Below are 13,790 nucleotides of genomic sequence, written 5' to 3'. Positions count from 1 at the left end.
CATATAAGATATAACTACTATGTCACAATGAATTTCACAACAAGTACAGAAGTGTGTTTCCAACCACATACAAAATGATTTGCAGTTTTCTCAGAACAAGATTGCAACACTTGTAAAGTTACTTTGGAAATACTTTCTCAAACAACTAAGAAACTATTTTTAGGTGGACACTGAGAACCATTTGATCTAAACACTGATACTTGTGCAAGTATAAATGGACTTGCAGCCAAAAAAAAGAGAGTGTAAATGGACCAGCAGTTCAGAATCTGGAACCACATAAAAGACAAGATGCATGTATAGTAGGAGTATAAAAACAGGAGAATCAGCCTAAATAAATTCTGGGGGCTTACCAATCTGATGTCCTCTTCTTTTGTATAATATAACCTTTGTCTATCTTCATCAGCTGCTTCCATATCAATTGTGACTCGTTTTCGCTTACTGGGTGGAGTTGTGGTCCTTGGGTCAGATGTTGATGGAAGAGGGTCGTGCTTGGTTGGTGGCGGCGGCTGCGTGCAGAACATCGGATGTTGGAAACCAAGCTGTTGAGGAGTTGGCAAGGGAAAGTTTGGATGACTTTGGCCTTGAAGGAAGCTCATGAAACCATTAGGAGGACGGTATTCCATTGCAACTGAAAGAGAAAGTAGTACATGAAACTGAAGTTCATGGTTCAGTGAAGTAGTACATCAAACTGAAGAAAATAAAGAACACAAGTGAGTATGTATAATCTAGAGTAAATTCAAAACAGTCTTAAAACACTCTTTATAACACATACAATTCGAAGATAGTCACTCCTCTGTCTCTCTCTCTCTCTCTATCTCACACACACACACACACACACACTAATTGTTTGTATCTTCGCTGAATTTCTTCCAAATATGCTCAACCAAGTCTTGTTTGAGCCGATTGTGCATGGCTCGGTCACGGATCTCAACGTCTCTTCTGACCACGCCAGCAAACAAAGGAGTAGCCCCACTAATCGTTGTAGGTGGCAAAGCAGTAGATGAACCTAGAGCTTCATTCAAATCGAAAGGCAACTCCACGCCCTTCTCATCTTCGAGTATCATGTTGTGCATGATCACACACGCTTTCATTATGTTGCAGATATCTACTTGATCCCAAAGTCGTGATGGTTCTGCCACAATTTTGAAGCGTTGTTGTAGAACTTTGAATACACGTTCAACATCCTTTCTCGCACCTTCTTGTTTCTTTGCAAATAACTTGTCCTTCTCAGTTTGAGGCAACCGAATGGTTTTTACAAAAACAGCCCACTCTGGATATATTCCATCTGCAAGATAATATCCATTCTTGTATTGTTGCTCATTGACATAGTAGTCTACCCTAGGAGCATCCCCTTGCAATGTTTGAGTGAACAATGGTGATTGATTGAGCACATTGATGTCATTGTTGGATCCTGGAACACCAAAGAAGGCATGCCATATCCATAGATCATGGGATGCAACAGCCTCAAGGATGATGGTAGGGACACCATAGTCACCACGTGTAAACTGCCCCTTCCATCCGACCGGACAGTTTTTCCACTCCCAATGCATGCAATCTATGCTTCCTAGCATGCCTGGAAAACCACGTGCTTCGCCAATTTCTAGTAGACGCTGAATGTCTTCAACAGTTGGCCTGCGCAAATATTCTCCATCAAACTTGGCAATGACCCCCTTGGCAAAATTTTCAAGACACTTGAGTGCCGTAGTAGCACCTAGTCGAATGTGGTCATCTGTTTTGTCAGCAGGTACACCATACGCCAACATATGCATGGCTGCTGTGCATTTCTGTAAAGGCGGTAGACTTGGACGGCCGAGGGCATCTACCCTTTGAGTGAAGTAGGGAGACCACTCACCAAGAGCTTGAACAATGCGTAGAAAGAGGGGCTTTCCCATGCGGAACCTTCTACGAAAGTAGTAATCGGGATAGGTAGGATTATTAGAGAAGTAATCTGCTATGAGAAGTTGGTTGTAAAATTCTCTCTTCCTGTCAATATATGTCCTAGGGGCTGACCGACGCCTAGTACTTGGAGCTGCTAGTGCATCATGAATATTGGTAGCTATTTGTGCAGCAAAGTTGTTGAGAATATTCTGTTGTGCCAAGTAATCTTCTAGCGAGAACACTTCTGTCGGGTCAATGATGTCATCTTCGAACTCATCGGAACTCGATTGTGACATATTGCAAGTTGAGCTACAATTTAAATATCAAGTAGTAAGAATTATGCACACAACTACACCTGGAACTATAATCTTGGACATGGCCATTTTCTAAGTTATTAATAAGAATAGTAACAGGCATTCCACAAATAAAGAAAGCAAAATCCTAACATAACAGATACTTCAACATATACTTCTACTAACTAACTTCAACATATACTTCTACTAATAAATTTCCTGTTAGCAAGAGAGTATTTTGCCAACAGGCGTTCATGAAGTGTAGAAATAAAATCCTAACATGAAGTATATATCCTCGCCTATATATTTGCGTGAGATGCTAATCTTGCATAAGAGTGCATGTTACTAGTCTGATTGATCCTGAATAAATAAATAAAAAACTATATGAACAGCTCGGGAGGCAGAGTGATTGGACTGGAGCTTAGTACTTGGAGCTGCTAGTGCAAAAAAAGTATATCAGCAAGTCTTGAAAATTTAAGTGAAAAAAACCAAGCAAGTCTCACGCATATATATGAACAGCTGGGGAGGCAGAGTGATTGGACTGGACCTGCTCCCCCTCCCCATGGGTTGGGTGGGTCAACTGACCAAGTTCTCACTATCCAAACAAAGCTGTAGTTCAAAATCTATGCGTGAACAGATTCAGTAAATTAATTTACCTGCGCCCCAAAATATATGTGACCAAATGCCTAGCCTTGTCAAAATATTCGCCTAAGATGCTAATCTTGCTTGACTAGACAGAACATGAATTAGTTTGGTATTTGAATCACATATAACTATACTGCTTAACAATCACACATAACTATAAAGTGATAGAAATATCTGAATCCTAGTAATATGCAGCAGCACCAGCACCAGCAAAATGAGGCAGCAAATCACATACAAGCAGCAGCACCAGCAAAACGAGGCAACAGATCACAATAGCAGACCAAATTCGGTTTACTGAACCAGATTCAGTTGAGCAACGAACATGAAGAAACAGAGAAAATCACGTACCTGCAGGACGACGCCGACGGCAGGCTGAGGACGAGGGTGAGGACGAGGACGGCAGGCTGAGGACGACGCCGACGGCAGGCTCAGGGCTCCTCTCGTTCGACGGCGGGCTGACGACGGCGGGCTCCTCTCGTTCAGATCAGATCTTCCCCCGATTCGCCCGATTCGCCCTCCCTTCCCTTGATTCGCGCCGCCTTGCCTTCTCCCGATTCACGCCCTCCCTCGATTCCCGCGGTTTTTGCTGCGTGGTCCACACCGCGTCGCCCGAGCGAGGCGCCGGATCCACACCGCGTCGCCCGAGCGGCTGCCTGGTGCTTTTGTCAGGGAAGAACTCGGCTCTTCTGCAGGAGCCCATTTTGCTCGGCAAGCAACATGTTTGGAGGAGGTGACATCGAACATGTAGACGTGGCAGATGAGGCATCGGTCCAGAGTGGAGCGGTGTACATGCTCTTAGGAGTACTACCTCCGTCCAAGTGTATAGGGCATGCGCGTAGTTCTACGTTGTCAATTTAACTAGCTAAATATATATTATATGCGATACAAATTACATATTTAGAAACTATATCCCTACATGAATTTAATGATATATTATTTCTTACATATAATACGTATTTAAGTAGTTAAATTAATGACCTAGAACTACGCGCATGTCCTGTACACTTGGACGGAGGGAGTACTACTCATGGCAGTAGCTGTAGTAATTACATGCATATCATGCGCAGTTCATTTGTGAAAATTGTGTTGTTTCGTAGCATGTGCGCTAACTAAGTGAACCTTTTAATTGTTGTCTTGGAACTAATGATCTTGATCTAGCCAAAGTTCCCGCTGCTACTTTTGCACTCGTCTTTACTCAATATTGCATATGCCAAATTTGCAAGCATAATTCTAATTGCAGACGCAAACGAGGAGCAATTAGAACAACAACATCAGGCATATACCAATGTGGAAGGCGATGGGAATGGAGGAGCCTCAGATAAACTAATTTATTTCAAAGACACCAATTAGGAGAATCTGGTTGCACAATCAGCATTTATTAATCTTCAATTTAATCTGTAGGTGCCAACAGTGAATTGCATGCTTTATGAACAACTAGTAAAAGGCCCGTGCGTTGCAACAGGGAAAAAGTGCCGTTGTACTTGCTTGTCAAAGAAAAGCTTAAAGCACCACTCAAGATCTTTCACTTGTCAGACACGAGAAACTGAAATTCTCTTAATAATATTCCAACTCTATAAGATCAGTAATAACATTTATAACTCGTAAATAGATTTAATTTAATGATGCTTTGCTACAATCAAACACCATTTGCAATGTACTTGGGTTGACCAGGTCGAGTAACATGATGGAAGAGCGCCTCTCGTATCCCACTGGCGAGAGAAGGATAAAGATACTCCGTCATTGGTCTAATATAATAAGGAAAATCGAGGAATTTATGTCGCTGATCTGAGCCGCTAACTGCGTTTCCCATTTGTTTCCGATTCCGCTACATTCTCTCATGTTGTTCATCTTGTTCACACCACATCAAGGTTGTATGTTTAATTGCGTATTTGCATCTTTGCTTCTGGTTCTATTTGCCATAAACAGAACAAAATATTAGGTTGACTCATAATAACTTCAGTATAGAAACATTACGTGTCTCTTATCATCTGAAAGTCATATAATCTTATGCTTTTAGACATCAAAACTGAGACATGGCCAACTATGTTGTCGCTGCTGTGCTGCCAAGGGTAGGCGCAACCAACATTTATTAGGCCACCAGATAATTCTTTTGTGTTATGAATGTACTCCAAATATCATGATAATTTTAATAGATTGTATTCCTCTACAACTGAATTAAATGAATATATAATTGAAAGATCTCACGTGCCATCATCAAACTTCAAAGAAACGAATATCATGTATAATGTTTCGTCCCATTCAATCTTGAACAATTAATCTAGTTTCACAAGAATACTTTGGCTTTCCCTTGGCAATGTTCTGAATCTGGTTCTTCAACATGTGCAAGACAAATCTGAACATACATGAAAATCAAGATCCAACAAATACGCTAGCAAGAGTATAAGCAAAACTCTGGTCTACAAAATATTTAGTTTGTTCTTGTTGCGTGGACATGAAGTAAGAACATGAATCAATTTACCTGATGAGGATGTGTCTAGTTTTAGCTTATATTCTCATCGGAAAGAAATTGTTATGATTATTAACCACGTGATGAAATTAGAATGAAACTTCAGGGTGTTACTTGTTGAGAACTTGCCCGACATTCCAAATTATAAACCTTATCTACACAGAATGGGCGAGAAACCCTACCCCATTAATCTATTATACTAATATTTTGCCAGGTGATTTATTTAGGTCCATCAATTAACATGAGCAGAACAGTCCAGCCAAATTTTCTTTCAATGTGAACCCCGCAACATGCAAATGCAGCCCCTATTCTACAGCCAGTAAACAGAGTGCATGTGCGCTCCCAGACTCACAATACTAATGAAACTCGATTGATCATATGTTATGGGTAAGGTAGCAATGCCAACACGCTACATCAAATCTAGAGCGAACGAAACTTCAACCTCATCCTTGGCTAACGTGAGATAGTAATGGAAATAACATATAATGCAAAGAACAATACCGTGATTGACATACTGGTGTTGCTGTTAGGGGGTCCTTTACTCAATTTACTGTTGCCACTTGAACTGGTGTTGCTGTTAGGGGATCTTTTACTCGATTCACTGCTGCCACTTGAACTGGTGTTGCTGTTAGGTGATCTTTTACTCGATTCACAGCTGCCACTTGAACTGTTCCTGTCAGCTTTTCCTAGACTACTGTTGGTGACATTTTCACTATTCAATGCACATATATCACTGCAAACATGGATTCTTTCATCTTCTGAAACAGAGGGAAGCACGAGAGAGAAGCCCACTCTTTCATCCTGAAAGACAGGAGCCCTCTTTACTGAACTAAGAACGATAGGTCTGTAGCTTGTGATGGATTTAACTGTACTTCCATCGCTATTTCTTCCAACTGCTCAATATTAAATAATCAGATGTAAGAAAATTGAAAGCAAGCATGGGGCGAAAGATGTAGAAAATCTTAAGCCACAAAAGGTGCTTAAGCAAAAGTTTTCACTCAAATTTCCAAATTAAGACCACGTTTAAGTACGTGATGCAGTAGTGATCAATTTGTAAAATCAACAAAATACATAACCTACTCTTCAAGCTGTTGTAATTAACACCAATGTTCTCCCTGAGAGACAGAAAGAACATGTTATTTCCGCTTCTTCGTGAAGCATCAATAAACAATTTCCTTGTCTGGGATATAATGGAAGTTGAATAAAGTGACCCATCTGCTCATGTACAAGCAGGTGTAAGAAACTATAAATTCGGGAAAATGAAATGAAATCCTTGGACTGCTGAATTTGCACAGGAGGTTCTCCTAAATTAGCAAGGAGCTTGCCAACAACTATCATGTATTCTTGGTCATGAATGCAGCCAGGTAGGTAAATCTTTAACCAGATTCTGCCTACATGTCTTTATTTGTGGAATGTACAGAAGCTTCTCAAATACTTCACAAGTTTACAAGCACAATCATGTTTGTATATTAAGAAGGCAACATATCCTATGCATTCTTAAGAAGTACCGCAAGTAGACGACATTGCACCAACACCGGGACATGAACTTGACAATGCACAGTAAGCACAAAACATGAAGTTCTGCTACAATGTAGCGGGAACATGAAGAATTGTCATTCTGATGGTATGTAGATTTCCGAGTTTAAAAATCTATTCATTGTTCATGTGTCACATAACATGACCGGGAAATAAAAAAAGTTCAAAACAAAGAAACATAGTACCTCCTTGCCCCACAATCTCTGGTGTTCGTCTACAAGGCGCATAATCTACAAACTGTTCTTTCCTCACAACAGTCAGATGTAAAATTGGACGTGAACTCCATACTTATCTGAATCATTGTCATTAAATTTGACTTGTTAAAAGCCATGGATTCCATTAATCCGTATGTACTCTGTACTTGCAAACTGTCGAGAACCACTATATAGGAAGGATAAATCATCAACAACCAAAGTATTTTATTTTTTATTGCTAACCTGGCTCCGCTGTTGTGCTTATTGACCGACTACATGAGGGAGTGAGGAGTCGCTGGACAACCTTATGAAGACCCTCCATATGCCGAAGAAGCCGATGACGGCCTCGAAGACGCCGGCGATGATGAGCGCGCCCTGGAGCGACCGCATGGTGTAGACGAACCTCTGAAAGGAAACAACATTGGTCGATCGGTCAGTCCTGCAGCCACCAACCTCCTCAGTGCTGGTGCAGGAGCAGGAGCAGGAGCAAGACGGGTCAGGAGCAAGAGAAGAAGCGCAGAAACAAGGCGGGGCGGACCTCGAAGGGGGCTCCGATGAAGAGGACGTATCGCGGGCTGATGATGATGGCGACGACAGTGTAGATGTAGGTGTAGGAGCCTGCCATGACGGCGGGGAGCCGCGTGCCGAAGTGCACCTGCAGGAGCGTGTTTATCCCGGCGAGGAAGAGGATGGTATGGATCACAATCGCCATCTCCTCCTGCAATGCGCACGCACGCACGAGCTTGATGGTCACCACGAGGAGCACACACAGGGGCAGGGCAGTATATATATATATGAGAAAATGGAAGGAGAGAAAGATGGGAGGTTCACATGGCCGCCGCCCATGAGGGGGAGGAGGCGGTTGCCTGCACAATAAGAAACATACAAAAATTCTTTACTAATGACCCAAGAGGAAGCCCAACTCCTCTAATATTGTCAAAAAATATTGAAACTGCATTTAACAAACTACAGATGAATATGTAAGAAATCTTTGTAATCATGCTATACAATGGATTGTGTTGCTACGGTTAATCACAAATACAGTTCCTACCTCAGTGCATTACCTCAAGAACAAAGTATTCTGGAATATCATGGAAGTCGTTTGGCCTATCAGTAAAATAAAATAATGTTTATTACACATTTAGAACACAAAACAAACATAGCCATGGATACATAATAGTTTGTGATTAAAACGACAGGTTTATTGTGGAATGCAGATCTTAACCTGGGTAATCCAATATCAGTATCAAACCGGTGGCTTTTATAGAATTTAACCAGATGAAGAAGCCCAGCTAAATCCGTGTCCTAAATGAAGAGAAAAAACAATTCAGGTAAGCAACAGAACAAACAGTAAAGGAAGTGTCGTTACTCCAAAGTATTCCTATGTTTTGACTGTGCAGTGTAAACAAATACAAACATCCCAACATCAGCTATTAAAAAGGAATATAAAGATCTAGCCACTCAAAAGCATACTGCGCACATGGCAAGATTTATTTTCATCCACATCCACCGACAACTATATGAATGCTACATTTGACATTTCACAGCATGGATCTTTTGAAGTAAAATTCAGAGGATAAAAACCGCCTTTCCAACCCTTTCACCACAACTGTGTATTAACTAAATAAAATGCATCCTATAAATTATAAATAGTTGCAAGCAGATGGAACGAAAAGAAGTGTACTGATGCAGTTACAGGTAATGCATATGCCGCTTCAACTCTAACTCTCCAAAAGGCCTGTCGTGTTACAAATCAGTACAAAGTGCATTGGAATTAAGGTCTCAATAAGCATGATGAAATACCTTGGTATCATTTAGGAAATTATTGAGGGCATTAATCACAGCAAAAGAGAGCTGAGGTAATTTCTCCAAAACAGTTATTTCCTGTGACTGCGAAATGACATCTTTGTCCTTCTCCAATTGATTGATCTGCCAAAAATGTTTCAAAACTTGAAATAGTGAAGAGCGGAAGAAAAATTTGTATGCATATATCATGATGGCATCATGTTTTTTGAAATAGTGAAAAATAGAAGAAAAAATAGTAAATAAGCTTCAACATATTTTTCATATCTGTCAGACTTATGTATATGTATATTAGAAGTTTTAACACAATGATCAAAATGATAAAAGTAAAAAAAATGGATATGGATAAATAGGGAAGACTCTGGCAGTTAAACAAGAAAAAAAAACTAATTTCCTTTATACAAACTATGCAGCATTAAATTAAAGCCAACATTAAGTTTATCTGGTGATACGCACCCACATCTGAATAGGCTGGTGAAAATGGATTTCAGCAAGGTATTCCATTTCTGGGTCCACTCTGATCCATAGTAAAGGGGAATCCATGCTGTAGTACACAAATTTGAAATTAGTTTCAAGTAAACTACAGGGTGTAAGAAAGAAGTGGATTAGTCTAAATAGACCTTGTACAAGAAAGAAGTGGATTAGTCTAAATAGACCTTGTACGATTCTCTTGAGTTGAAGCATCTACGTTGTCATCAGAACCATCAGGCTTGGAGCCCTTTTTGGTTTTCTGAAAACGCTTTGCTGCTACTTTGGAATGGCACTGTAATTCCACCACGTGCAACGCTTCACCAGCCATTGGCAGAATCAGATGATCATACGCCCCACCAGTTTCATGAACACGTACACTCATCATTCCTGGCCATCCAGTTGCACCTTCTTGAATATCACCATTCACATGATTATCAGAACCTGGATCAGCTTTTGCTGTGCAACCCCGTGAAACAGCTAATTCGACCAAATTTCTCCTTTTGCTATACGAGATTCCCAATCTTGCAAACAGAAGGAACACGTAAACATGTGGAGATAACAAAAAGATTAATTTATTGTAAACGGGTAAATCTGAACAATGAATGCTCTTTTACCTCATAATTGGGCATCCACAAGATTCAATCCACCGTGGAAAGAATTCTTTGAGGAAAGGACGTTCAAGATTGCCAACCTTATTCACGAGGTGCCTAAACTGAATAAATGAACATAATCTAATAAATTCAACTGTGTGCAAACTACGATGTTAAGGTTATGCCGCTAAATGCGTATGTATGTGTCTTTTCATTGATGTTGCCATGATGGACGAGAATCGGATAGCTACTGCAACAGAGTGCAAAAATGAACAGTGGCAACATATCATGGAACTGCAGTAATCAGCATGCTACAGTGCTTAGTTTTACGTATGAGAAGTGGCCCACAATGGAGTATAGCTAGAACATCAGCAAAAACATTTGTGGAATATCATGCACCACTCCTAATATGTTGAATGTATATATCAGAAACTGAAGAAAGGAAAATTCAGAAATGCCAAGAGAAGTTCCAAACTCAAGATCACGAGCATAAAATCAATAAACAGCTCGTTAGAGAGGTATACCTCTTTCGTGCTTAGTGTCCTCGAGGCACGAGTTGAAGCTACTATCATCTGCAGAATCTGGAATAGGAAATGACAACCACATCATCGTAAGTGACAATGCTCATAGCAGTCAATCAAGAGGATCTATAAGTATCAACAAACATTTTCTTTTCTTTTGCAGAAAGTATAAATACTCCCTCCGTTCCTAAATATAAGACCTTTTAGATGTTCCATTATAGACTGCATACGAAGCCAAATGAGTGAATCTATACTCTAAAATATGTCTGTATGCATCCGTATATAGTCTATAGTAAAATCTCTAAAAGGTCTTATATTTAGGAACGGAGGGAGTATTCAACAATTCAGCAAGTGTCTGTTCATTAATAGTCATGTAATCAAATGACTATCAATCTGTATCCTAGAGATACTGGGGTATGCAACTACTTTCAGAGGTTACATCAATTGCTTAACCAAACTGCTTCACTGATGTGGACAGCAAATTGCCAAAAATACAAACACCAGAATACCAAAGATGCACATAGTGACCTTTCGAAAAGAGTCTGGCCACATCTGTTTCTCCAATGTTTGAAGAACGGCCACCTGTTTAAAATACGAATGTGAGAGACCTGTATGTACTCCTCAGCCTTGGTCGTCACTCTCGCGGCGAAGCCCCTCCTTTGGTGGATCCCGGCGCCGTCCAGCGCCGCCTCCTTGGCGGCGAAGCCCCTCCTCTGGTGGATCCCGGCGCTGTCCAGCGCCGCCTCCTTGGCAGCGAAGCCCCTCCTCTGGTGGATCCCGGCGCCGTCCAGCGCCGCCTCCTTGGCAGCGAAGCCCCTCCTCTGGTGGATCCCGGCGCCGTCCAGCGCCGCCCCTCACGTCGCCGCGGCTGGAGAGGGAGCGGGAGCGTCTGGATAAGATGAGATAAAGGATCGCGATTGAAATTCTTACTAATGTAGGGTTTTCTTTGAAGAAATGAAGTGTTTGCTCGATCCACTTACGTAGGGACCGCGGGTTGAATACCCAGAAATGGAGGGACTTTTATGCAAAAACGCCGCGACGGACGAGGGGAGATTAATTTGCTGTTGTTCAAATCGACCGTTAGTTTTGAGATGTTTTTACTAATTCTTGTACCGAGCGGGCGACCGTGGTCCAAGAGCAAGCAAGCTAAATTAGCTTGTTTGATTGATTTATTTGTGAACATGGGATGTGTGGATCCATATAGAGTATATGTGGCCCGGACAGTATGGCATGCATTCATATATAGAGACAACGTTCACCAATCAAACCCATTAAGCGGCGCATCAAGGGCGCCTCCTCGTATATGACACGTTGATTTTACTATGTCAAGGGGAAAAATTAAAAACACGCTGGCCGATTCCGGCGAATTCCGTGCGGCGGGTGGCACACCAACGACCTCCCCTCGCCCCGCCCCTTCTTCACATCTGTCCAAATCCGTCGCTAGAGGCCTCCCGCGCTCGCTCCCGACCATCAGTCTTAGCTAGGGTTTTGAGTGCGGCATCCCCTCACCGGCGAGGCTCTTCCGGCCTTCGGCGGGTCGCCCTTCCCTCCATCACGCGGCTCCACCTCATAGATGCCCGCCCCCCACGCCCGATGGCGATGAGGTGCACGCGGTGCATTGGGTCGTGCCTTCTCTCCATCGGTGAGGTCATCCCCCTCCTCCTCTTTCTCTACTCTGCTCGAGCTCTGACCCTCACCTCTATTTTCGTCTCTCTCGGATTTGGTGCAGCAGCCGCGTGCATGTCTCCATCGACTAGGGTGACCGAGACCCATGCGCAAGCGAATGAGCTTACAAGGTCGTGCCTCTGCCCCTCTCCCAACTGTCGTTGCTACTGCTTAGACTGGTTTTTATTTATCTTGATTGTTGTGAAATTAGCTAATCTATTTTTCGTGATAAACGCTGCTGTTGTGGGAGATTTCAGAGTTTTATTATGTTGTGCGCACACACACATGCAACATTGCTTCCTAAATATAGAGCAGTCCTTTGATTCACTTTTGTTCCAGCAAGAAGTATCTATATCCTGTTTCTAGGGAATAGGGATTCATGTTGGGGATATCAAAATTGGTCATTGCTCAATGGAGCCATACAGATAACTGTCCAGCAAAACTTTCATGCCCTGAAGTATGATTAATACTTTACCAAAGATTAATGCCATACAGATAGCATTGTTTCCTACTTTACCAAAGATTGTCATGTTGCACGTGTTGAAACCCAAAATTTGTGAATATAGAAGTGAGAGTTATTTTCTTGTTGCCTATATTCAGAGGTTGTTTTTGATGATTCGTTGTTTTCTTGCAGAGATCTGCTTGCAGTTAATACTTCATTGGTACTGTTGTTTAATGTACCATCATGGATGTATATGATGACTCCTTCCTTGAAGGCATTCGAGTTCTTAAGGCGAAATGTCAACGATGATGTATGAAATGATATGTCGATAGGTGTGCTTGTTTGGGCGTTATTATGTCTAACTGAAGTTCTGTTGTGTTGTCATATTCAAGAATAATTCTTTGCTTCAGTTTCTTGAAGGTAGCCATATTCTGATACTTACCCCCTGATGATTTTAAAGGTTATGTGTACTATCAAACTGAATTTGACAACACTGGCTTATTTGTAGTTCTCTTTTCTTTGCCTAGAACTTATAATTTGTGTCTGATGTCAATTTCATCTTTTTTAGGTGCTTGTCAAATATAGGGGGAAAGTTTGACATGGAGGAGCCACAGAGTTTGCTGAATATGTTTCTGGGTTGGCCCTTGAGAGGGAGACCGAAGCAAACTCCAACATGTTTCAGGTACATGTCCTCTGTCCCTTGCGCCTGTCTCCCTAGCAAACCTGGAGCATTGTACACTTTGGTATATGTAATTAGTTACTGATTTTACTGGCACTTATGATAGTCAGAGCACATACATGCTTGGTTTTACTTCAATTAAATTGGTGGCATCCTGTAGTTACTAAGAACTAATTTGTGTAAATTGGGCCTGAAGAAAGTGTGCCTCCCTGTTTTGTGCAGATAACGACTTCTGGTTACATATTGTGACCAGATTAATTAAGCTTATAGAATAAGCTTTTTCATTGTTCCACTTACGGCAACTGAACTGCTGCAGTGTTAATATATTTAGGCATCCTTGAAGAGCTTGTTGCCGCGTCCCTCGCCGGTGATCCTGAGGGACAAATCAGGTAACCGTGTACTTCTATAGGTTCATTAATATAATGGTTATGTATCTGCTAGAGATCGTTAGTCCTTTGCAATAATTTGATAAGATACTGAAATCAAAGGTGTGGCCTCTATTTGGTGAGCAGGGTCAGCTATAAAATCAAGAAGAAGATAGGGAGGAGTGAGGTGATTTGCTTTTGTTTTCATGATATACATTTGTAGGCTGTCTTGCTACAAATT

General features: G+C 41.5%; 2 protein-coding genes across 8 annotated transcripts; both read right to left on the bottom strand.

The window, feature by feature from the left end:
• Nucleotides 1–736: 736 nt before the first annotated feature.
• LOC123428924 lies at nucleotides 737–2,174 on the bottom strand. The gene has a single exon (XM_045113021.1). The coding sequence runs from the start codon at nucleotides 2,172–2,174 to the stop codon at nucleotides 840–842; it is 1,335 nt and encodes a 444-aa protein (XP_044968956.1). The 3' UTR covers nucleotides 737–839.
• A 2,228-nt stretch (nucleotides 2,175–4,402) lies between these two features.
• LOC123428476 (transcription initiation factor TFIID subunit 2-like) lies at nucleotides 4,403–11,256 on the bottom strand. 7 transcript variants are annotated; one of them, XR_006622559.1, is made up of 13 exons: nucleotides 10,927–11,254; nucleotides 10,402–10,458; nucleotides 9,902–9,999; nucleotides 9,473–9,808; nucleotides 9,273–9,360; nucleotides 8,817–8,942; nucleotides 8,239–8,318; nucleotides 8,078–8,120; nucleotides 7,552–7,731; nucleotides 7,257–7,418; nucleotides 7,005–7,111; nucleotides 5,785–6,176; nucleotides 4,403–4,725 (listed from the first exon to the last, which is right to left on the bottom strand). XR_006622559.1 is itself a non-coding variant. In XM_045112687.1 (11 exons), exons 1-10 carry the CDS (start codon nucleotides 10,948–10,950, stop codon nucleotides 7,275–7,277), a joined length of 1,176 nt encoding a protein of 391 aa, XP_044968622.1. In that variant the 5' UTR covers nucleotides 10,951–11,253; the 3' UTR covers nucleotides 4,889–6,176; nucleotides 7,257–7,274. The 7 variants fall into 7 exon arrangements, 1 of the variants encoding a protein (XP_044968622.1); XR_006622562.1 differs by lacking the exon at nucleotides 7,005–7,111 and having other exon boundaries at nucleotides 7,318–7,418; nucleotides 10,927–11,256; XR_006622558.1 differs by having other exon boundaries at nucleotides 7,005–7,418.
• Nucleotides 11,257–13,790: the final 2,534 nt, after the last annotated feature.

This window comes from Hordeum vulgare, chromosome 2H (assembly GCF_904849725.1).
Source record: "Hordeum vulgare subsp. vulgare chromosome 2H, MorexV3_pseudomolecules_assembly, whole genome shotgun sequence".
Lineage (NCBI taxonomy): Eukaryota > Viridiplantae > Streptophyta > Magnoliopsida > Poales > Poaceae > Hordeum > Hordeum vulgare.
Note: the sequence above shows the minus strand (reverse complement) of the source record. Positions and strands in the feature narration are given on the sequence as shown.